This window comes from Macrotis lagotis, chromosome 1 (assembly GCF_037893015.1).
Source record: "Macrotis lagotis isolate mMagLag1 chromosome 1, bilby.v1.9.chrom.fasta, whole genome shotgun sequence".
In the NCBI taxonomy this organism is placed as follows: Eukaryota; Metazoa; Chordata; class Mammalia; order Peramelemorphia; family Peramelidae; genus Macrotis; species Macrotis lagotis.
The window spans coordinates 688,766,045-688,790,868 of record NC_133658.1 but is presented as its reverse complement, the minus strand read 5'-3'; the positions used below and the strand labels follow the sequence as shown (position 1 = coordinate 688,790,868).

Here is a 24,824-nt window from a genome sequence, read left to right as displayed (position 1 = left end):
TGTCCCAGGCAACTCTCCAATCATTAGTTGAACAGCTGCAAATAGTATGATTATTTGCAGTGGTGGGAGCTCCCTCCAACAGATTCCTTACACCAATGAAATTAAGAGATCCAAATCATATAGACTAATCAATCTCTTTTCTGTGTGACCCTGTCCATGTATTTCTTTTCAAAAGGAGTCTTTTAGGAGTGTGGCCTATGTTGGGTGACAACCTATATATTCAGACCAGTGTGATTTAGTGGGTGAAAAAAAACTTTTATCTCATTAAAGTACAAGAGCTAGGGAACATGTAGCATCTGGTTTGTGATTGAACAATATCTAATTTTTAAATTCTTGCTTTGATCTTTTAAATGAAAGAATTATATATAGTTCATCAGATCTATGCACTCCAAAGGGCTCTCAAACAGCAAACATCTAATATAGACAGCATTAAGATTCCTAACTACTTACCTTCCTTGAAGTACCCGTGCTATGGAGACTGTATAGATGTATAGGCAAAAAGAGACATGATGATAACAATGTTTTCATTTTACTTATAAAATAATTCACACAACTTTAAAGTTGCATTTAACTGATTTTTAAAAATTCTTTTCCAATGACTATTCTCCTCACAAGGTCAATAATTGGGTTCTCCAATGATATTTCTCTGAAATACATTTCTAAATGATGTTGACTAGTGGTTAAACCCCATAAACCCAGATTCAAACAGATTTTTTTACTTTTTTACAAACTCAAGCTTGTTTACATGGTATTTTTGGTGGGGAAGGGAGTTGATTCTGCAGGCAGTATTGTCCTCAGTGAACAATGTTTATATGTATGTACCTAATGTAAAATCAGAAGTTCCTTCCATATTCCCTTTACACGAAAGAAATGTGATTTCCTATAAGAACAGATTAAATTTAACTTTTTGCATTCTTTTCCTATCTTACCTCTCATTCAACATTGCTGAAGTATATCTCTTTGAAACATAACCTTTTATAGAAATAATTGTCTTTTATATAGTGCTTTAAGGTTTGCAAAATGCTTTACATACATCAGCTCATTGGACCCTCACAACAACCCTGTGAGGTAGGTGTTAAAGGCATTATTACCTTTTTATTGGACCTTCACACAAATTCATGATTGTCAGTGAACTCTCAAGGTGCTTGTGCTCCCTTAACCTAGTAAAAGAGGTCACAGCAATAAAGGTTACAAATTGTCATTGATCAACCTGGTGTAGGGCTGGTGGGTGGGCTGGCAGATTCTCCTTCATCTTCAACATATACAAACCATCCCAACTTAAATCTGCCAATACTGAAAAATTTACTGGCAAGCAAAAACAAATTTGTCAAATGCCTAGAAAATGCTTCTACAGATTTCCCAAATTAAAATACACTTCCAACAGAATAATTTCATCATCTATTACAGTCTCTATCAGGAATCTAAAAATAAATGAGTTCCTCATAATCTATATTGAAATAAAACCAAAGCCACAAAATTTTTACATATCTTACCACTGCAGTACTTTAAAGGCATAGGAGGAATACAGCAACTCAAAAGAAAAAAAATAGTGTTTTATTAACTACCACACTGTTATAATACACTTTAAACGTACAATAAGGTAGCCTTTAAATCTGAGGTGGTCTTAAGAATAACAAATGAACAGAAATTCAAATTTTTGTAAATAGGTGAACTGCTGCAGTTATTGGTGTACATTTTAGGAAAATGGTATAGCACTTACAGACCAGCAATGTAACTTTATTTTGTACATTTTTTTCTATAATTGAAAATATAAACAATAATTATAAAAAGAAAATACAGCGTAATAAAAAAAACATATATGCTTTTCAGTTAAGTGTATTGGATACATATAAATTTTAAGGGAAAAAGCAAAAAAAAAAGGAAAATCATTGATATTTTAAGTGCAGACTGACTACCTAGCCAAAAAACTTCTTTAAAAAAAAACTCATAAAACCTCTAGTTTTCTATGACTAATATCCATGTGGCTGGAGTATTGTCACTCTGGAAGTGATTTTTGTTATGTTTGCATATGTTATACTTTACTGGTAACTTACATGATGGCTTTTAAGGCCCTGGCAGACAGATGGTTTTTGGAAACAAGATTTGATTTAAAAAAAAAAAATCACTGCTAAGACGCAATACACCTTATTTTTGGTCCTCCAATGTTCAAGAAAAGGGATAATTCACAACATTGTTCTTTACCACCCAAATGCCTCAACCTATACATTTTTAAGCTTTTTTTAAACATTGGTTATATTGCCCAACTTCGTTATTGAAAGAATAATATTAACAAGACATCATTTTGGCAAATTAAATCCTAAACATGGCTTTTCAACAGGATTTAAAAGGTGACTATCCCTAGAGTTCCATGTTAAAATGTAGTTTTTCAAAATCTTACAAGAGTAATGCTTAAAATATTGTACATAGTTAACCTAATTAAAATAATTAGCTTCAAAATGACAAATTGATGAGCTAAGTAAAGCCTACACTAGGTAACATTTGCTTGGAAACTTGATTTGTCAGTTATGCATAATAAAAATTCCAGTCATCAAGAAAATTACAAAATTTCTTTTTATCATAACATGATTTCTTTCATCCACCAACTTCTTTATCTTACAATAGATAAATACCAACATGTTCTCATTTTTACACTAAACCACACAGGATTGATGCATTTGGTTAGACTACCATTCCCATTGTTAAATTCATTTTCTCTTTATATAACTTGGTAAAATTTCATCTCTTCTAGATTCCAAAAGTACCTACAAAACCCATGCAATTTTACCATTTTAATATACTATGGAATATCATACAAAGTAAGGCATTTCAGTGTCATGTATAACCAAGTTACTGTCAATCCAAAAATTTTTGCACATCAATAAAAAGATATCTAAGAACTTAGGAACAATATTCTTCTCACTACTGTATAAAAATAACCACAATGAATAAGTATTTGTGTAATATTTACTCCATTGTCTCATTTCCAGAAACTGTGACAAGCTGTAAAGGTATTTCAGTGTTGGTAAGGATATCTTGATTGCTGGTGGCAGAAGTATTAACAGTTCCTATCCCTGAAACCGAACCTTGTTGAATATTTGCAAGGATAAGTGTCGTTCCTCCTGCAGTAATCAAAGTATCATCTCGTGAAGCTTCTACTGATGCCAGCACTGTACTACTAGAGTGAATACCTTTTTTATTCTGATGTGTTTTAATATGTTTGGCAAGATGGTCACTTCTCATAAAGCGTTTTGAACATTCTGGACAAACAAACTTCTTTTCACCTGCCAAGAAAAAAATATTTCTTTAAAAACATTATCCTAATGCAAACAAATAAATGAAATGAAGAAAATATTATTTTCTGTGAATCATGTTTTGAAAAACATTAAGACTAGTGCACCATTATGATCCTACCATAGCCCAAAGACTCAATGTGTGTTTTTTTTGAGACAAGTATCTTATGTCCTGAGGAGTCATTCTCATTTCTGGTCTTGGCTCACGTATGCTTCCCTTCACATGAAACAATCTCATTTCTCCTTCCCATATATCCCTCATCCCCAATAAGCTATTACTAGAAACTTCTCATGCAAGATGCAAACAAATTGTCCCAATAGAATGCTGCCTCCTCCCTCAAGCAGATCTAAAGGAAAGTAATAATTTGCTTTAGGTTCCAGAGTTGTGATTCCTATTGCCAGATGACCCCTTCACAGTCTTGCCTCTTGACATTCAAATGAGTATCACTAAAGTAGGAATTGAATCCAAGTGGTTTTTTGGCTACCATCAGAGATGCTACTGAAATTTTATATTTATATTTATTTTACAGTATACCTATACTAATTTTTTTTTATCGCATTTCATGTTCTTATTTAAGTGCTCTTTACACCCAAAATTAAGTTATACATTATACATAATTATGGGGTTTGGTTAATTTATAAGTGACATAAATATGTGAAGTCAGTGAAAACCTTAGAGGGATTTTTTCAAAATAAGGAAACCTGAGTTCAGAAAGGAAGAATATGAAAAATATTCACAAAGAATAACAACATCATAAAATATTAGATTGCCAAGAAATTGACAAATATTTATTAGGCGCTGAGGAGAGAAAGGAATATAAGCATTTACAAAGCAAAAGGCAATTGAGGCAGATGGTGAAAAGTGATCTGCCCAGGGTCACATAATCTGTCCTCTGTGCCACTAACTCCCTCTAATAAGGAAGTGCCGAGCAACTTCAGGGAAGAAAAACTACCAAATCAAGATTTCAGGTACCTCTGGAAAAAAAGTTTGAAGTGGAACCTTCCAGGCAGTGAAAGGAAGAACAACCACAAAATACAGAAGAGCTAGCCAGTCTGATCTAGTAGGACTAGGACTCCAACACATGGGTCCAGGTAAGAGCAACAAGACTGTGAATTTATGATTTATCTGCCAGGACAGCCTTTGTATTTTCTTTATAAAGCATATTTTTTTTACATAAGTTGATACCTGAGCTTGTGTCATGTGCAAAACTTCAATATCTTGGTACAGTAGAAATAAAGACAAAAGATTTACAGGGGTTACAAAGAGTCGAAAGAGAATTCAGTTGTCAAAAAATCCTGTTTCTTTTTCTTTAGAAAGACATGGACCTTCCACTTGGTCCCTTTCATTTTTATTAAGTTACTTTTCTGTAGAATTTATATCCTTCCAATATCCATTATTAAAAAACTAAGTTTTCCTCTCATTCATTCTACAAATTAATGCCAAATGAATCACCCTTAATACAACTTAATACAGTCCTGCTAAAAAAAATAAAAATCAATCTCAGTCCAGTTTAGGGGGATTTTGTTTTGCTTTGGAGGGAGGGGAAGCAGAAGTAGCAATAGATTGAGAGAAGATAAAGGAGTCTCACAATTTAGATCAATCTTCTTTCTACTAACTTTCAAATCTGTCTGCAATGTGATTGCACCATTATGATCCTACCATAGCCCAAAGACTCAATGTGTGTTTTTTTTGAGACAAGTATCTTATGTCCTGAGGATTCATTCTCATTTCTGGTCTTGGCTCACGTATGCTTCCCTTCACATGAAACAATCTCATTTCTCCTTCCCATATATCCCAAATAATCCCTATTATTGAAGTATTCAATTGGATACTGTCTTCCATATTTCACTGTTGTTTCATGTGTGTTCATTCATAACATTCTAACTTCTATCCACACCAGAGCAAATACTGTTCATATGCTTTTTCATATTCACTATTAATAGATAACTAAGTTCTAAGGGTAGAAACACCATCCTATTTTTTTATTCTCACACTGTATCCTAATACAAATATACTGCAAGCATTTATTGTCACTGTCAAATGAAAAAATCAGAAACTTTCTCCTCAGAAGCAGTAAGTCGGGGAACCCCAATTTTATCATCATATGATGACAGAAAAAAATCCTGAGATCTAGGTTAAAAAATACTAAAATCTTGGTAACCATTATGTAATTTTTGCCTCTTCCTTTCCTATCATCAATAAAATGATATGTTGCCCATGACTACTCTACCATGATAAAGATGAGGATTGTAAACAAGAATGGTGAACATTACCTATTCAGGAAAAAGTGTCATGAATAACTGAAGAAAATTAATTGTGAAAACTAATAGAAGGCATGATCACAATGGTAAAAGAAATAGGACTAAATCTTGAATGATTTTAAGAGATCCTAACTATAAACTTTATTTTAAGAGATCCTAACTATAAACTTTATTTTAAGATATGAATAAAATTAGTAAAATTCATTGGATTTAAAATGTTCAATGATCAATTCAAAGGATGTCTCCTACATTGGCACCACTGAAAATAAAACTATATTTTTCTATCACTAGCAGACACTTAAATTTCACCAAAAAACAAACAAATTAAAAAAAACACCCAGATTTTTAAGATGTTTACTGCCTTTAAAAAGATCTCAATTCTTAAGGATAAGTAGCCTTATATTCTACACTTTAATTCATTAAAAACAAATGTTAGCAACCTGTATGTGTTCTTCTGTGCCGTTGTAATTCATCACTTCGAGTAAATCTTTTCCCACAGAACATCCAGTTACATACAAAAGGACGTTCCCCAGAATGCCAACGAAGGTGAGCTCTTAAGTGTGATGTCTTCCCATACACTTTACCACATCCTGGTATGTGACATATATGTTGTTTCTTTTTACCCAGATTGGCGCCTCTAAAAAAAAAAAAGATATACACACATATATAAGTTATAGAAAAAAAAATAGAACCAAAGCTTATATTCATAGTTTATCACATTCAATTTCATGCAAAATTCAAGACTATGAAAGAAATCAGAAACTGGCGATTCATTAATTCCACATTTTTGAAAAAATTTCAATTTCAGTGTATAAAATATATGAATAAAAACCATATTCAATAATAAGTTTGTCTACTGTCCAAAAACCTCAAAATATCCTCCACTGGTTTTTTTTAAGGAGTTATTTATAATTTGGGGTGGCTAGGTGGCATAGTGGATAAAGCACCAGCCTTGGAGTCAGGAGTACCTGGGTTCAAATACGGTCTCAGACACTTAATAATTACCTAGCTGTGTGGCCTTGGGCAAGCCACTTAACCCCATTTGCCTTGCAAAAACTTAAAAAAAAAAAGTTATTCATAATTTTTTAAAGATTATAAAATGGCTCTCAATATTAATATTTTTAAATTCAAGTCTTTTTTTATAGTTACAGTATAATTAAGTTAGCTGTTGGGAATTACTGTAACTTTATAATATTTTATACAGGTCATTTTTAAACTACTAAGATTTTTGTTTAACTTTTACAGACTATAAAACTGCCTAATAGTGAAAACATGTATTGAAGAAGTAGCTTGTTACTTGAATGAACTTTGTGCCCACATTCTGAATCTACTTACTTTGAATTGGAAGCAAGTTTTGAAGGGGAAAGAAATATGGACTAATATGCTAGTAAGTTTTTCCTAAATGTATATGTGTGCATCTTCCATCAAGTTGAGAGCTTTGCTTTCTAAAGTCAGTCCAAAAAAAAAAAACTAATCTAAACAATGCCACATAATAGTCCTTTAGATACTTCAAAGTTCTATAATCATGTCCAATATAGACACTTTTCTATTTTCAGGCTAAATATCCTACCCAGTTCCTTCAATCAATCTTCATATATGGCTTGGTCTTCAGTCTTTTCACCACCGTAATTATCTTCTGGCATGCTACAAACTGTCTATATCATTTCTAAACTATGGTGTCCAGCACTGACACTATACTGCAGAGTTGGTCTGAACACAGAACAGTACAGAAGAACTATCATCGGTCTGAACACAGGAAAGTAGAGAAGAAAATATCTTAGATTGGAAAAACTCTCTTAATTATATTTTCATATTTTTCACGCAAATTATTGGCAAACCAACCTATATTTGAAGTTATTTTTAACCTAAGTATACAATTTTATGTTTATTCCTGTAAATTTTTATTGTATTACATTTTACTCATTATTCTAGCTTGTGGAGATTTTGGATTCTCACTCTTGTCATCCAAAATTTCTCAATTAACTCCATTACCTTCAACAGAAAATCTATATAGTAACTACTGTTCTAATGATTTTGTATATCTCTATGTTCTAAATCTGTGGATCCTACTAAATGTGCTTTTTTTTTTGCAACAAAGTAAGAAGCAGTACAAAAGAATAAGAAATTTCTGATTTCTGAATACAGGAATCAATCTGGACTTTCCAAAGAATATTTCCCTGGAGAAAGCATACTCAGATTAGGAAAAAATAAAAAAAAAACATTTATAGGCAACTAAATGTCTTGTCTAAATCTGAATTTACCATTTTGCTAATAAAGAAAACTTCAATAACAGGAAAATTTATCCTGCCAGGACAACAAAGAATTAATATGGAATAAGTATTGTGAAGAGTTAAAACACCAGAACTGATATGTCTTTCTTAGCAATATAAATTTTTCCAGAATTATAACATCCATGAACATTTTCTAGCCCCAATTTTATTATCAACTGATAACTTTAGGTATTTGCTTTGTGTCCTTTTGTATCTACTTTGTCCTTCAGTAGTTTAATTCAGTATGCCAATGAGCAAATGAGAGCTATTAACTACCATAAACAAAAATATTAAGATTTCTTATAAAATTAAGTTTAGGGGTATGGAAAACAAAAAGTAACCCTTTTGATAATCAGTTTTTCTTCAGATGAAGACAGAAGAGATGAGATAAGACAATAATGTAAAAAGCAGACAAAAGAGAACTTTATTAAAGCAAAATTATTTCACTTCCTTTGAAAATTATAGATTGATGTTCAAATCATATAGCTATGTCTGTGTTACATATAACATCCATGTTAGTCACTAAGTAGCAGCAGTGAATTGTAGTGCTCCCAAACTGTTCTTATACTAAACCCCAGTATTCAAGAGTAATACTAGTTCAGACTTCTATAGTAAAGAAATAAATAGCACCCTTAATAAATAGCCTGAATCATGGAATACTTGCTTTATATTCGAAATATATTTCACATGTTGTGTCTTGTTTATTGATGTAAACCACTCATTGTTTTTTCACTACCTAGTGCAATCACCAATATCATTTATATAGAAATAACCCAATTGTGATATTTTATATTCAGATCAAATTTTGCTACAATTAACCAAAGGATGTAAGTCCTACTGACATGTTGTGATTTTAACAATTTGAAATATTTGGACCATTTGCTATGCTTTATACTTAATGGAATTTGACTCAGATCTCTCTGCTCTCTCTCACACACTCACACATTTTCTGTCTCTGTCTCTGTCTCTGTCTCTGTCTCTCTCTCTGTCTCTCTCTCTCTCTCTCTCTCTCTCTCCCACACACACCAATTTAAAAACTTAGACATAGCAACCTTAGAAAAACAATCCTAACTCATAAAATTATCCAGTAACTGAAACTACATAATCTCAATAACATCCTTGGAAATTTGTGATTGGTATGATATTTATATATATAGTAATATGATGAGATTCATATATATATATATATATATATATATATATATATATATATGCACACACATATACACACACAAAAAAATTCACTAACAGAACTAGTCTAAAAGTAGTTAAGTTTGATATCAAGTTTATCTTAAATATACCAGGATGAAAAACAAACTTTCATTACTAGATTTAAAATAATCGGTTGTACATAAAATAATTGGTTATTTTCAACCTCTTAAAAAATTCTTTAACGAAAACTTACCTATTTCTGAATTTTTTTTTAACACAAAAGTATTCTGAATTTAGCTTCCCTATTGCGCAAGTTTTTGATTTAGGACTTAAGAAAGAGCATACACTAACACAAGGTCTTTGAATTGGTTACAGTTAAAATGTTTTAAAAGAAACATTTTACATCTTAGACATGATAAATGACAGTAGAGAAAATGGTATTAAATACTTAGAAAATAATTCAGGAAGGTTTGGAAAAAAAACAGATCAAGTCTCTTTAAATGATTGGTTATTAAAAATCACCTATATTTGTCTTTTTTAAACAAATAAAATGTAGATTAATATTTGAGCTTTTGCAAATGCAGATGAGACATTTATAGCAATTTCTCGTTTCTTAAAAACCATCTTCAACATATGTAAATATGGGGATTTTTATATCTGCATACCTCCCACCACCTTCTTTACAGTTAGGACAGGTGCAGGCTACTCGCCGAAGTCTTTTTCCTTCTTGATGTGGTTGGTCCCCTTCTTCATCTACCACTTGTACTCTCAAATGTGTTAAATCACTGGTATTCAACGTAGAATCACCACTGAGCTGCCACTCTTCTGGATCAGGCTCTTCTTCCTTGATCCTGATATCTAAAGAAAAGAATGGATGGGAATCAGAAGTAGTTCACTGCACAGAAAGTAGGATAGCATGTCAATTGTTATATAATCAAAAAAACAATTTTTAGAATATGTAGCCATTGGCCTTGAACCTTATCTAGCTATAAAATCTACAATATAACTTTTAAATGGTTGGTTTAAACAGCTAATACAGCTAATTTAAACAGCTAATTTGTCTAGGGCAAATTCTAACACATTAACTTAACTTCTAAAACCTTCTATTTTCAAGCACTACATGGAAATATAAAGAGGGAAGGTTTCAAATTTTAGACTGTGCTATAAATATAAGTATAAAATCTATGGATTATGAGGTAAATACTATTTTCACTGGGGAAGAAGTTTTAAGTTTTAAGACATGGTCCCTATCCTCAAGGGCCTTACAATTTAAGTAGGGTGAAAAACACAGCAAGTAAGTGCCAGATTGTGCAGAATTTGGTCTAAGGGTTAGATTCAGGAAATGGGGAAACCACTGTAGTAGGCAATAAGGTTGGAAGCAGTAAGAAAATGTGCTGATAAAAAAAAAAAAGACGGGACTATAAAGTAGGAGTTCTTTTTAAAAAATAATCTTGATAAATCCATTATATATATATATATATATATAACTGATTTCCCTTATAATTCTATTTATTTTATGCCTGGTCCCAAAGAAAAGATGTGAGGGAGAGAAAAAAACCTCTTCTCTTCCATGCTTCTTTGCATAATTGTTTTTCTTGGAGGAGAGGGGAGAAGAAAATGGAGAAAAGGACACAGTAGGAAAGGATGCAAAAACAAAAAATGATGCATTCAAATTTATAATCTTTTAAAAAATAAATGTGTTTAGCTTTAGAGATCAACTATTATTATTTATGTATTTATTAAACACTGCATTACCACAGGAGAAAATACACACAGATGAGTGATCAAAATACATAAAATTATAATTGTCAAAAAAATGCAAACTATCAACAACAGGGAAATAAATGCCCCAACTCACTAAAAAGAAATATAAAACAACTCCTATCACAACTATCACAGCTATCAAATTGGGAAAGTTTATTTTAAGAAATCACTTAGTTGATGTTAGTTGAGGAAACTCATACCCACAAATAAATATACTACTGGTGAAAACTGTGAATTGGTTTGTTTGAAAATACAACTTAGAATAATTTAAGTTGCTAAATTCTTCATATGCTTTTTGACCAAGTGTTTCAACTGTCAGAACTCCAAGGAGAATGAAGAGAAACAAAAGTCTCCTAAGTATAGATATATTCATTACAGCACTTTTTTGTGGTAATGATAAAACTGGAAACAAAGTAAGTACCCATGGATTTGGAAACAAGAACAGATTGTGGTATATAAATAATACTTGAAGAAATAATGATTAGAAGGTATACAGAAAAACATGTGATGGTTTGTGAAAATGATGCAGTGAAAAAAGCAAAACCTTTAGAAAAGCATACACAATAATTATAATGAAATAAGCAAGGAACAGTGCTAAAACAGTTAAACTCAGATTTAATTTAATGACTAATCTTGCTGCTTCCCTTCCTTCAATTAGAGGGCTAGAGAAAATATTACCTTTCAGACACACTGAAATAGTCATAGGTTTTACTTTAACTGTCTTTCTTAATTACATGGAGAAGATATGTAACCTCACCAGCTCAGTTACTATTAAGAAATGATAAGCAACATAAAAAATAAAAAAGCATTACAAAGGAAAACGACTAAAGGTCAAAAATTAGAAAATTTTATCACTTACAAATGCTTTACAGGACAAGATATATAACAGAAGTTAACTAAAAATGACCTACATAGTAACTCAAAGATCAATTTCCAAAGTATTTTTATAGGTCTCTCTTCATTCCTATCCTTGGATACAAAATAAGTTAACATCAGTCAAAATAAGCTTTATACATATCATGCTTTAAAAGATAAATTAATACATTCCTGTTTCAATGCTCACAAGTTGAATATGAGGTTCAAAAAATTACTTTATGTGATGGTCAAATATGGAAGCAACTTTGACAGATGACAGCATAAAAGATTCTGTTCTGCTGTACCATTATCCAAAATCACAAAAATCTCTAAGTACTTGCACACATAGCCCTATACAAAATTTAAACAAAAACATAATTTACTAGCATCAAAAAACTGAAAAAGCCCTATCGAAAAAAACTGTAAGAAAATAATTTTGTCAAATGATTTTTTCAAGTATTCATTTTGCTGTTGTACATTGTTTTTATTACTTTCTTTTCTGATTATTTTGATATCATTTATAGTAAATGAATAAAGATGGGGGGGAAGGTTAAAAAAGCAATTAAATATGGACCAGTTAACATTAAGTTCAATCACAGCTTCAATTTTCTATTTCTTTTATCAGTATGACTTTCACAAAATGCATTACTATTCATAAAGAATCTCTCTCAAAATGTAGATATCTGAATGAAGTGTACTTATTTTTATAACTAAAAGTTACATCTCTCCAAACTTCATTCATTTAGCTTTTCCCTGTGTACTCCCAAACTAGAAATAATTATTTCAAATCAGTAATTTGGGCCTTGGACTAAATTTTCATTAAAAAAAAAAAGTAGTGAATGCTTCTTGCATTTCCCACCCTAACCCATAAGTCAATGTAACTGAAACATTCTGCAATCAATCACAGGTTCAATGATACCAATGCTAACAAATACTATGCTAAACCAAATGCTGTATTTTATAATACTAAACAAAACAGAAAACAAAAAATAAGGATTATATTAACGTACTGGTTCCCACGGCCGGGGGGGGGGGGGGGGGGGGGGGGGGCAGCTCGTCCTTCCTCAGCCCTCTATCTTTTTCAAAATCTTTTGTCTTCTTTTGCAAGATCAGCCCAGGTGCCACCTGGTCAAAGGCTGGTCCAGTCTTCCCTAATCCTCTGTTTGTTAATATTGTTATCTTCACTCATCTATCTTGTGCTTACTTATTTTTATGTATATGGTATGTTATCTGATTCTACCTTCAACTCCTGCAATCCCCCTTACCAAAAAAACTTAAAAAGATCCTCAAAGGCAAAAACTATTTTGCTTTTTGTTTATGTCCCTAGCACCTGGTATAGTACACAACCTCATAGTGAACATTTAATGCCAAATACTAGGATTCAAGAAGAAACAATTTAGAGTAGGCAGATGGAAACTTACATAGATTATCCATATTTCTGGGTACTTTTCCTCTAGATGCTTATATCTAATTTCATTTCAGAATTTAAGACTTTCCTTTTGGAGTCCTGATTATGGTTAGGAGTTTACAGATGGAATGTTGAAAAGGAAAAAAATGGGAGATGAGAGGGCAGAAAATGAAACCTTTCTGAAACACAAGAGTGGTAAAACCAGAAAAAGCAAGCAAAGAATTAAAGAGATGTATGCATATAATATTTAACACTCACAAACTCACTAGTATCAATAATAGGAATATTACTTTTGCTGTTTTCAGATGGTTCACTTAATGAGGAAAAAAAATTTGAAAAAGGAGGGTATGCGCAATGTATGATTCCAAGAATGAAAAAAGGAGGTATTCTTATTCAAAGACACCTGATTGCTCAAGAGGGACTTATGCAATAGCGTTTGTAGGCAAAAGAAGTTCACTAGTCAGTAGCATAGACTGTAACTCAAACTAAGCCTTTACTATTAAAAAGATTAGTATGATATCAAAATAAAAGTTCTATATCTTCCTATTACTAACATACCAAGAAAGCTAATAGTATACTATAATTTTCTGATTTATTAACTAAATCGGGCATTCATATTTAATTTGGATAATACTAGATAAATATGAATTAAGGTACTTTGGATAAAATGAGACATTCTCTGTTATCAATAGCATATCACTAGGATTTTGTTGTTCTTGTCAAAGTCTAATTTTCTCTGCTTTCAAATTTTTTTTAGAATGCTGATGAATTTGCTTCATTTCAGTCAAAGTTTTTTTATTTATAGTTTCCATTTAACAGGTTTCCACCTGTCATGAAACAAACAGAATTAGACACAATATTTTTAAAATCCCTAATATTCTCTTTTTGTAAATAAATGATTTTTGTTCTAATTAGAACTTCCTAATTAGTTCATAACAGCTAAGCTTCCTATGAATATTAAGATACCAAAAGTTTGTCCTTTCTGACTCAATGATAGGTCTAAATTTCCTAGTAAAAAAAAATTTAATTAATGTACCTAATAGTTTGTCTTCATTTATATGGAAAGGAATAAAATATCAATAAAAAATTAATTTGCTACCACTTAAATCTATAATAAAAATCAAGTTAATTCCCTTTTCCCCCTCAAAATTTACCTGTATTTGGATCATTTCTATTCTATAACTCTCTTCATTTTTAAAAAGTTTTATTTAGGGGCGGCTAGGTGGCGCAGCAGATAGAGCACCAGCCTTGGAGTCTGGAGTACCTGGGTTCAAATCCGACCTCACACACTTGATAATTACCGAGCCGCGTGGCCTTGGGCAAGCCACTTAACCCCATTGACTTGAAAAATCTAAAAAAAAAAAAAGTTTTATTTCTGAATTGTGCATTTGAAATCTATTTATCCTTATTTGATGAGAAAGGGATGTAGTGAAGAGTGATTGTTTCCCAAGGTTAACTTCTATTTTTTTCCTTAAACCTATAAAGAAGTCCAAAATTTCTACCAAGACCACACCTTTTCCTCCTGTCCATTTTGCTTCATTTGCTCATTATTCTGCCTTTTAATTAAGGGAGGTATATGAAAGCATTGTCTATATAAAAATAAATTCTAGATGACCAAATCATAAGAAATAATCCTAAAAGTCAAACAATATTTCAAAAAACTTCCAGGTAGCCAAGACTTAAAAGATATATTCTAGCTTCAAGCTGGGTATGATGGGCTTATTGACATACAGTTTTTAGGCTCTTCCTTATTTCCAGCACCATTCCTAACTGAAGGTTTTCCTATTATTTAACCTCCTACATAACTCTAACTCACATAGATCCTTAGTTTCAATTCTCTAATTGGAAAATGAACCAATTCATAGGGGAAATGTCTGAGAACCAATGAATTTTGCCAAAAACAGTAGCTGGTCTATAAACTTACTGGTATAACTTTATCTCTCTCCTTGATGTAACAACACCTTATTCAGAAGCCTATGTCTTTCACCCCAAAATTTTACTAGATTAAAAAAGACTATTTCAAATAAAAAAAAAGAATTAAAAGTAGATTTCTCCTCAATGAACTGGGAGGTCCTAGTTGCTGTCAGGACACTATTAGTCATCAGTGATTTCTTTCCAGCTAAAGAATAAGGGTAAGACGAACTTTGGCAAAACAGAATTCTTTCACAATCAAGGACCTCTTGTCCACTCAGATCTACTCACATTTTCCCAAAATCTTTATATTATTTTTAACCCATTCCCTCCCCCCACAAAGGAAGGCAAGATACCTTGAAAGGCAAAAACTTAGAAGGAAGACTATGTTCTGACTTGTTTTAAAAATAAGTCTCATTTATCTCATGTCATAAGACAATGAATGATCTAAACAGGTCCATGATCATCATTATATATTATATCACTTTCAAGTTTTGTACTTCCTACCACATAGTACATTTTTACATCTATCATCCTCTTTGTGAATTGGGGATAATGATATTATCTATTTCCCCAACTCCATATGAGGAAAGAGTTTTGCAACATTTAAATGTAAGCTATAACAACTATAGTCACCCTGCCCAAACTAGAGAAATTCCCACTCATACAGAATACTAACTTGACTTCCACTATATCCAAGTAAAGCTAAGGGATTTCATTGTGTAAAGTCAGAAGTAATGTTCTTTTATTCAGTTTTGAACTAAACAAGACTAATAAAAATCACAAATTATGCATTTTCTCAATATTTATGCACATGCATGCATACACAAAATTCATTATTGCTTAGTCGTTAGATTTTTCTGTAATTTACTGACTGGTTTTAAGCATTGAAATTTGCAAAAAAATCATAATGATGATGATCATCATCATCATGATATTTGTCCTTTGTTTTTGAAGGGTCATCAGGGACATGAATTGGATTTAAGTGGGGGAGGGGTACTGGGCCCACTTTCTCCTCTGGAGTCATCTGAGTCCAGTGGCCAGATATCAGTCAAGATGACAAGAAAATAGTCCTGGATGCAAGGCATCCCAAAATCAGAGCTAGTAAACTTATGGGGTCAGATTTTACCTCAGGTCCTCCTGACTTCAGGACCAATGCTCTACCCACTTCGCCATCTAGTTGGAATGCCAAAGAGTCATCTAGGCCATTCTTTTGTCGCCATGCAAAATTGCAACTTATTAAACAACTGAAAAGAACACTTTTTCTTTCCATTAAAAATCTCCAGAGGAAGGGAAGGGGAGGTAAGGATGAGGAATCCATTTTTTTAGTAGATTCATAAGAGAAGAGACTTCAGAACAGATATAAGACCAGTCAGTATTAGAAACAAGGACGATATCTTCCAAAGTTACATATTGAATTTATTATATATTTGAAAAGTTCTAGGTATAATATTCAGTTTTATGTATAATCCTTTCTAATATGTATAAAAAATTGTCCATTCAGAATAAAAAAGAAATGTGAACTCCTAAGAGCAGGAACTGCTTTGCTTATCTGTAAACTCAGCTCCTAGTCCAGCTATGTACAATTGCTACTCAAATCACAAATTCCATCTTAATGATTTCCTCCTTCCTTAATTTTTCAAAAACCAACCTTCTAATATTTGAAAATTTTACCAAAAATGAAAGTCAACCTGCCTAAAGTAACAATTTACTTCCATTTTTATGAAAACTGGGATAGCATTTGCCTATCTCTTGCTGTGCCACACATCTGTTTACCACTGCTTCCACAAAGATCAATGACAGTGGTAATCAGCCATAATAATTGTAATTTCTTTCAGCATGTTCTTTTCTCCTTCAGAGGCTTTATAAAATAAAGCCTAACTCAAACACTTCTTCGTGTATTTTAAATATCTTTGTTGGACCTATTCACACAGGTAAAAAGACAACTCAATAATGTTGTGATTAAGATTCCTGTGTTTTACCTTTAACCAAATGATTCAATCGTTTTAGAAGAAATAACTATGCTCTTTACATTCATCATGCTTCAAATTATAAGACCCCAAAGTCAATCTTCCAATTAGAATATATTAAAAGTTCTAAAGCTATGAAACAAAATAATTTTTGATGGTACAACAATATAGAGAAACACATTTGATATTAAACTATAAAGAAATTTTAAAGTTAAAGAAAAATCTGGAAAAATTTGTATGAACTGATATTGAGTGAAGTGAGTGAAGTATGTGTGTGGGGTGGGAGGAAAATTTACAACAATAACTGTAAGGGGGAAAAAATGCTGAATAATGCAGTGACCAACCCCAACTAAAAAGACCACTGAAGCATGCTATCCATATCCTGGCAGAGAATGAATAAAAGGGGCAGACTAACATTTTTGAAAAATGTAGTTTTGCTTAATAATGTTTATTTCTTACAAGGAATATCTTTTTTTTATTCAGAGGGAATTTCATGAGTAAAAGATATTAAATAATCATTGTCCAAAAAAAGGATAAAAAATAAATCTGACCACTAAACCTTCATTTAAAGTTCAAAGAAAACAACAGACAGGTTTCAAACTAACATGAAGGCATTATACACTTTTATTATATTTCACATATAATCTTTTCCTGTTTTATTCTATATAAAAATGTTATTTTCATGTTAGTTAAAATCAAAACGACATTTTAAAAAAACTATTTATCAAGAGTTTTATCTCTGAAAGAGACCTGAGAGATTATTTAATCCAAATTAAGGTTGCACAGGTAGTAATTAAGGAAATTCAGAATACATGATGGTCATATTAACATAATTTAAATAGCAACTAGTTTTTTTTTTATTTTACATCATTACCCAAAACAAAGGATGAAGCAATGGCAATAAATTTTTAATAACTGCAATTCACAAATATATTCTTAATCTTCACAATCTCCATATGAAGAATAAATAGGCTAAGTAACATGCAATATTTTACAGAGTAGAATCTAGTGACTGGCCATCTTCTCCAAGGATCAACTAGGTTGCTATATGGTAATGAATTTTTTTGACCATGGAATCAAAGAAAACATTTTAAAATAGCCAACAATAGATCTGGCCTCCTTCAATTTCTTCAATGTCTTGAATAATGGAAATGGAGTCAGAAGACAATTTTAAAACTATACATTTAATCATTTAACCACTGATACCTTTAAACATGCAAAATATTTTTTCCCAACATAGTGACTCTACTAGAAGGACCAAACCTTAAGCAATTTTATATTCTCAATATGAATAAAACTAGAGATAAGTGGAATTGGATTCATCATATAATGGCCAATGGCAACAAGAAACCTCATGTAGTGAGGTATTACTTCGCTGCTCACAATGAACATAAGACACTTAAAGAACACAATGAAACTAATGACATTGCATGCTAACTTATGTTGAAGTGGGTAAAGAAATAAAATTCTATAAAATAAATAAATTCTCACAAAATTCTCCATAATAAAAAAATATACCTTGAAGTGACTCTGAGAATAGGCACAGTGAACAACCTTATTAAAAACACAGTTGAGGACCAAAAAGTAACTCCCTAGTTTATAATATAACTATTTTGTTTAAGAAGTTTAAAAAAATAACTGATAAGGATAGGATCTAAAAGTAATAAAAAATTGAGTTGGTTTTGATAAAAGAAAATATTTGATTGATAAACTTTAGTACACTCAGACTGACTAGCTGCCATAACCTTAGGAAAGCTGAATGGACTCAATTTCAGCAATGAAAGTCCCAAAATAACTTCAGCAACAAAAATAATCTTTCCAAGCAGAGAAAAATAGCATTTGCATCACACCAAGGAACACAGTAATTTGAAAACATTTGAGAAAATATACAGATAGGGGTGGCTAGGTGGCACAGTGGATAGAGCACCAGCCCTGGAGTCAGGAGTACCTGAGTTTAAATCTGGCCTCAGACACTTTAATAATTACCTAGCTGTGTGGCCTTGGGCAAGCCACTTAACTCCATTGCCTTGCAAAAACTAAACACACACACACACACACACACACACACACACACACACACACACACACAAGATGTAGTAGGACCTTACAAATAAAACAATGGAATGACTAAAGAAGACTTGAGTTCAAAATCTTGAGCAAGTCGAAGCATAAAGTATGGTATATAGTATGAGTTACCTATTAATATTATTACCACCACCAGAATCACTACATTAGAATACCACACCAATATACTCAATGTCCTTTGTGAGAAAGTGGTAAAGGCCCATTAAGATGAGGAAGCCTGAAACAGAGCTTGTGATAATACCCCCTTTCTCTCAAAAGTCTTCACTTACATCAAGGATTTAAGTGATTTCGAAAATACTGGCCATCTACCTTGAACACACCCTTTTCCATACAACCATGCCTCAAAAAACTTCTACCTCATTCTCACTTCTCTTCTACTGTGCTTCAGTCTCATAAGAAAAGGTTTTCTTCTTGCCAAGGGCAGTCCACCTAACTCTACCCTTGAGTCCATCCCTTCTTGACTCCTTAACATTCTCCTTTCCTACCTAATCTTTAATTTCAGTCTCTTCTTAGCTAAAGTTCCGCAATTGCTGATAAAAATATTCTTTTGTTTTCTCTAGGTAGGTGACCTCCTACTTACATGAGCACTTCTAGTCTCAGTCTCCTCTCCTGAAGTACCACTTATGTGTTGCACTCTAATGCTAGCTGTCATCTAAGACAGACTTGAATCCTCCTGTCTAAACTCTCTAAATTATAAAATGCAAAAAAATTCTACTGAATAGTCAAATAAGAATTACTTCCAATATTATACAATATAGTTGCCAAAATACAAGAAGGAATCTTATTTTATAACCAGGTATAAGATTTACAGGAAAAAAAGGGTTTTTTTTTCAATATTAGGAATAAGATAAACCTAAAAGATCACAATACTAACAAGAAAATCAAAAATCATGACTATCAACAGATGCTTTCAGCATTTTTAAAATATTAATTAGTTTTTATTTTACATCACTGATGTCTCCAGTATTCTCTCCCATCCCATTCTACATAATAAATCATACAAAACTATGAAATACTTCAAATTTGTCTTCTCTGAATGAGTCCATGTTAATCTTTGCTGAATCATTCCAATTTCAGTGTATGAATTTTTTAAAAGATTTAAAAACACTATCCATTTCTGCTTTTTAAAAAAAAAGTTAAAAAAAATAGAAAACATGGGAAAAATGGTTAAGACACTGCACTTCCTTGTAAAAATAAGCAATATGTATATAAAACAACCAGCATTACATAGAATGAAAATAAACTAGTGGTCATTCTAATAAAATCAAGATAAAGCAAAGATGTCCACTGTCACCACTACTAAATATCATATTGTAAATGTTAGCTTTTATTTAAAAAAGGTTGAAATGGAAAAAGGCAAAGGAATTATTTTTTCACTTTTTGCATATTGCATATTTAGAGAACCCTAAGGAATCAACTAATGGACAGCTAGGTGGCACAGTACATAGAGTACCGGGTCTGGAGTCAGGAAGACCTGAGTTCAAATCCAACCTACCTGGATTTCATTACCTAGCTACAAGACCATGAGCATGTCACTTTAACCCCATTGCCTTGTTAAAAAAAAAACAACCAAAAATTAACTGAAACAGCAGCTTCAACAAAGAAGCAATATATAAGTAGCAAAAATCCACATAATTAGTATTTTTCTGTTACCAACAAAATTCACAAGAGGCAGAAATTCCATTTGAAATGACTACTGTAGGGGGCAGCTAGGTGGCGCAGTGGATAAAGCACTGGCCCTGGAGTCAGGAGTACCTGGGTTCAAATACGGTCTCAGACACTTAATAATTACCTAGCTGTGTGGCCTTGGGCAAGCCACTTAACCCCATTTGCCTTGCAAAAACCTAAGAAAATAAAAAAAAAAAAAATGACTACTGTGTATATATACTTAAAGAGTCTACCTACTAATATATATACACAGGAGCTATACAAAGATAACTATAAAACATTAAGGAACCAATAACAAAAATTATTAGTGCAATAATAATAATAATGATAGCAGCTAACATTTATAGAATACTTTAAGGTTTGCAAAGCAAACACTGAAAATATTCTATCATTTTATTTGCAACAACAACCCTGAGAGGTCATTGCTACTGCTTTCTCCAATGACCACCAGTTACAATGCTTTGAAACTTCTCTGGATCTCTTCATTTTGTCTCCCTTCCCCTGAAAATTCATCAGGTTTAAGACTGAATCTGACCAATATGGGCCAGGGGCCCCAGGGCCTCTATTTAAAGACAAGGAACAGCACAGTTTTTCTTCTCTTTTCCCACCAGTTACACTGCTTCTAGACAGATCTGGATATTTCCGATCCCCTCAGCAGCAAGGCACTGGATACCTACCCACCCACCTCTTTTCAGCTTGTTTTTTTTGTGGTCTTACCCAGATAAGACTATAAGATCCCAGAGGGCAAGAGGTTGGTTGTAACCTCAGAACTTAGCACCTCACACATAGAAGGCACTTAATAAATGTTTACTGATTGACTTACTTCTAAATGCTTTACAATTCAACTTCAGCTTCCAAAACCACAACTCAGTTAAAACAAACTTTTCTAATGTTACCAATAATATCCCTACTATTAAACTAAATGATCTTTTTTCTTGTCTTCTTCTCGTTCTCATATCTTTTCCTATCACCATTGTTCAGATCCTGATCACCTCTGCCCTAGGATGCTACAATGGCTTCCTAACTGGTTTCTCAGTCTCTTGTTCTTCTCCCATTAACCAAGGTTCACAAACTGCCAAAATTGATATTCCTAAAGCACAAGCTTGCCCATGTCACTGTCCCACAGCTTTGCCTTTGGATAAAAAATATTCTAAGTCTGAAACACCTCAGGTTCACAGAATTCACTACCTTCCTTTAAAGCACAACTTAGGGGTGACTCACCTCTTAGAGGAAGCTTTTCTTAATGCCATAGAAATGTTAGTACTCTCCTTCACCTGATTTGAAATTACATTGTATTTACTTAGTATATATTTTAGATATGTGCCTTTTGTATATTATTTGTGGTTCTGCTCCATGCCTCCTTAAGGAAGGAGAATGTCTGGATTTTGTTTTTTTGGTCTTTTGTATCATCAGTGTCCCATAGTAGGAACTCAATATTTATTGGATTGGCATCTGTTCTCTTCTCCCCACTCAAGACAGGTCCTATTCAAGTTAAGGGCCTCACTATTTCTTACTTTTTTTTTGGAGGGGGGGTTGCAAGGCAATGGAGTAAAGTGACTCGCCCAAGGTCACACAGCTAGGCAATTAAGTGTCTGAAGTCAAATTTGAACTCAGGTAATTCCTGACTCCAGGGCTGGTACTCTATCCACTGTACCACCTAGCCACCCCATCACTATTTCTTAGATTATTATAGGGGCCTCTTAATTGCCATCAAGATTTTTAGTCTCTCCTTTTCAATATGTCCAATATAGTTGCCAGTCAGTCAATAAGTATATATTAAACATCTACTTTGTTGATAATGCTGCTAAGTGCTACCCTCAAATTTTCTAGGGCACAGGTACTATTTTTCTATCCCTCTCCTCTCATGTAAAGATTTTATAAATTGGCTCCATCATTCCTTTCCAGTATTTCACATTACTCTCCTTTACACATTCTATCTATATTCCAGTCAAACTTTAACTGCTGATTCCCAAACTCAGTATTTCATCTCTATGCCTCTATGCCTTCACACATCCAGCATACAATTTCTGCTTACCTCTGCCTCTCAGAATCTTGATGGTCAAAGTTCAACTCAAGTTCAACCCTAACCATCCTCTCACTCCCAAGTTATTAGTAATTTCTTACTCATTAAGCTTACTTTTAATTTATTTTTGGATATAGATTGTTTCTCATCTTTGCCCCACATCTTCACATCAACAGAATTAGGAATTCTTGAAAGCAGAAACTATTTCTATCTTTGAACCCTCAAAATCTAACACAGCTCCCTGCACAAAGTAATAAATGTTCAACGGAACTGAGGTAACCAAGTTACACAGGACAGAAGGGCACAGCACAGTGGTTTCCAATTTTTTTTGTGAATCCTTTTTAAGAACAATAATTACAACAAAAATGTGTTGTGAAGCCTCAGAATAACAGACTACAGCTCGAAATTAAAATTTACATTCTATAATTATAATAAAATACAGAATTTTATTCTACCTATTATGTGTGAAATTCTAATATGAAATTATAAACTATTTCATGTGTAACATAAGAAGAATCATAGGAAGTGATCCAAGGAAGCTTTTATAAGCATACTGTTATCTGAAAAACTTCATATTAAATTTATTTCTCAAATTTTGTCCAATATAACATTTTTAATTAAATAAGTCACAACCCAGATGTTTTAATGATATATAAAACTAATTTCAACTTTAATTTTTTTATTTTTAAGAAAGTTTTACAATATTTTACTCCATAATCAAATACAACAAACAGCCTTAAATGTGGTTCCACATTATTTACTTTTATAGTTTGATTCAAAACAAAAAAAAAAAGGAAATATGTTCGCTCAAACAAATGTGAAAGAAAATAGAAGGAAAAATTTACAAACTCTAGCTGAGGTGCAAGTTGCTTTTTTTTTTATTTTGAACTACCTAACTAGTGAGTGAGAAAATAAAGTATTTTACTTTTCTACTGGTTAATGACAAGAGCTGCCTTAAGAGATTGTTGTTCAGTAGTTTTGGTCCTGTCTGATTCTTCATGACCCTACTGGGGGTTTTCTTAGTAAAGATACTGAAGTGATTTGTCATTTCCTTCTCCACTCCTTTTACAAATGAGGAAACTGAGACAAATTCTGTTAAATAATTTGCCCAGGGTCACATAACTAGTAAGGGCCTGAGGCCAGATTTGAACTCAGGAAGATAAGTCTTCCTGACTCCAGACCCAAAACTCTATTACACTGAACCATCTATCTAAAGCTATCCCTTATTCTTACATACAGATACTTAAAAGATACTTAAAATTCAATTATATACATTCCCTTTTTTTAGATCAATGTTTATAGGTAAATTCACCATTGTAAGAAAAGAATTTCTTCAATTGTTTTTTTCTTCCTTTCTACCACAGACACAGTTGCTTAAAAGAGTAGCAACAAATAGAAAGGAAAGGCTTAAAAACAGGAAACATCTTAATACTAAAATGAGACAATTATACATAGGTTAATTTCTTTTTAAAAAAATTTATTTAAACTTAAATACAAAATAAGGAGAAAAAAAGTTACCAAATACATAGCAGAACATGAAAAGATTCTATATAGCTAATTTCTGAAGAATTTTTGTGATGGCCTATGATGGTCTTAAGAAATACATGCCTAATAACTATGGTTTCCAAACAGTCTAACTTTTGTGCTACAAGAATGCAAAATTTCCTCACAGCTTTATCATGTGATTCACAAATGATGAGATACAGAGTAACAAAGGAATACTAGGGAGTATTACTCTAGCACAGTCAATGTACAGGATGAAAAGAGAGTAAGCTAATCAGTCTGCTCTCAAATGTCAAACATACTGGTTTGGAAACAAGCTGATAACAGGTTGAGAAAGTACAAGAATATGCTGTACTTAGAAGTCATCAGTATTTGGTGAAACTGCAGCACAAACATCAAAATCATTATGTGTGTGATCATAAGTTTGGAATCACTGTAAAAAAAGATTTATAATATTTAAAACATGTACATGATCTTTGTTGTTACAAAGGAAAAATATATTTTTAATAAGTGGACAATTATTTACTAGTTAACATATCATTAAAGAATTTTTGACACAGATTCCTAGGACTGTTTTAAAGCGCTACTTGGGAACCAGTACATAGAGATGAAGGAATCGCATCTAAGGACCAATTTTCAAGATATTTCAAAGAGAAGAAAGCT

The 24,824-nt window shown here is 32.4% G+C and overlaps 1 protein-coding gene across 1 annotated transcript in view; it reads right to left on the bottom strand.

Moving 5' to 3' along the window:
* Nucleotides 1-1,532: 1,532 nt before the first annotated feature.
* The window catches only part of SP3 (Sp3 transcription factor), a 48,775-nt gene continuing 25,483 nt past the window's right edge, over nt 1,533-24,824 (bottom strand). Inside the window, exons 5-7 of the mRNA XM_074215688.1 lie at nt 9,640-9,832; nt 5,993-6,189; nt 1,533-3,281 (exon numbers count right to left, since the gene is read on the bottom strand). Coding sequence (XP_074071789.1) covers nt 2,965-3,281; nt 5,993-6,189; nt 9,640-9,832 — 707 coding nt within the window. The 3' untranslated portion in view covers nt 1,533-2,964. The remainder of the gene's footprint in view (nt 3,282-5,992; nt 6,190-9,639; nt 9,833-24,824) is intronic.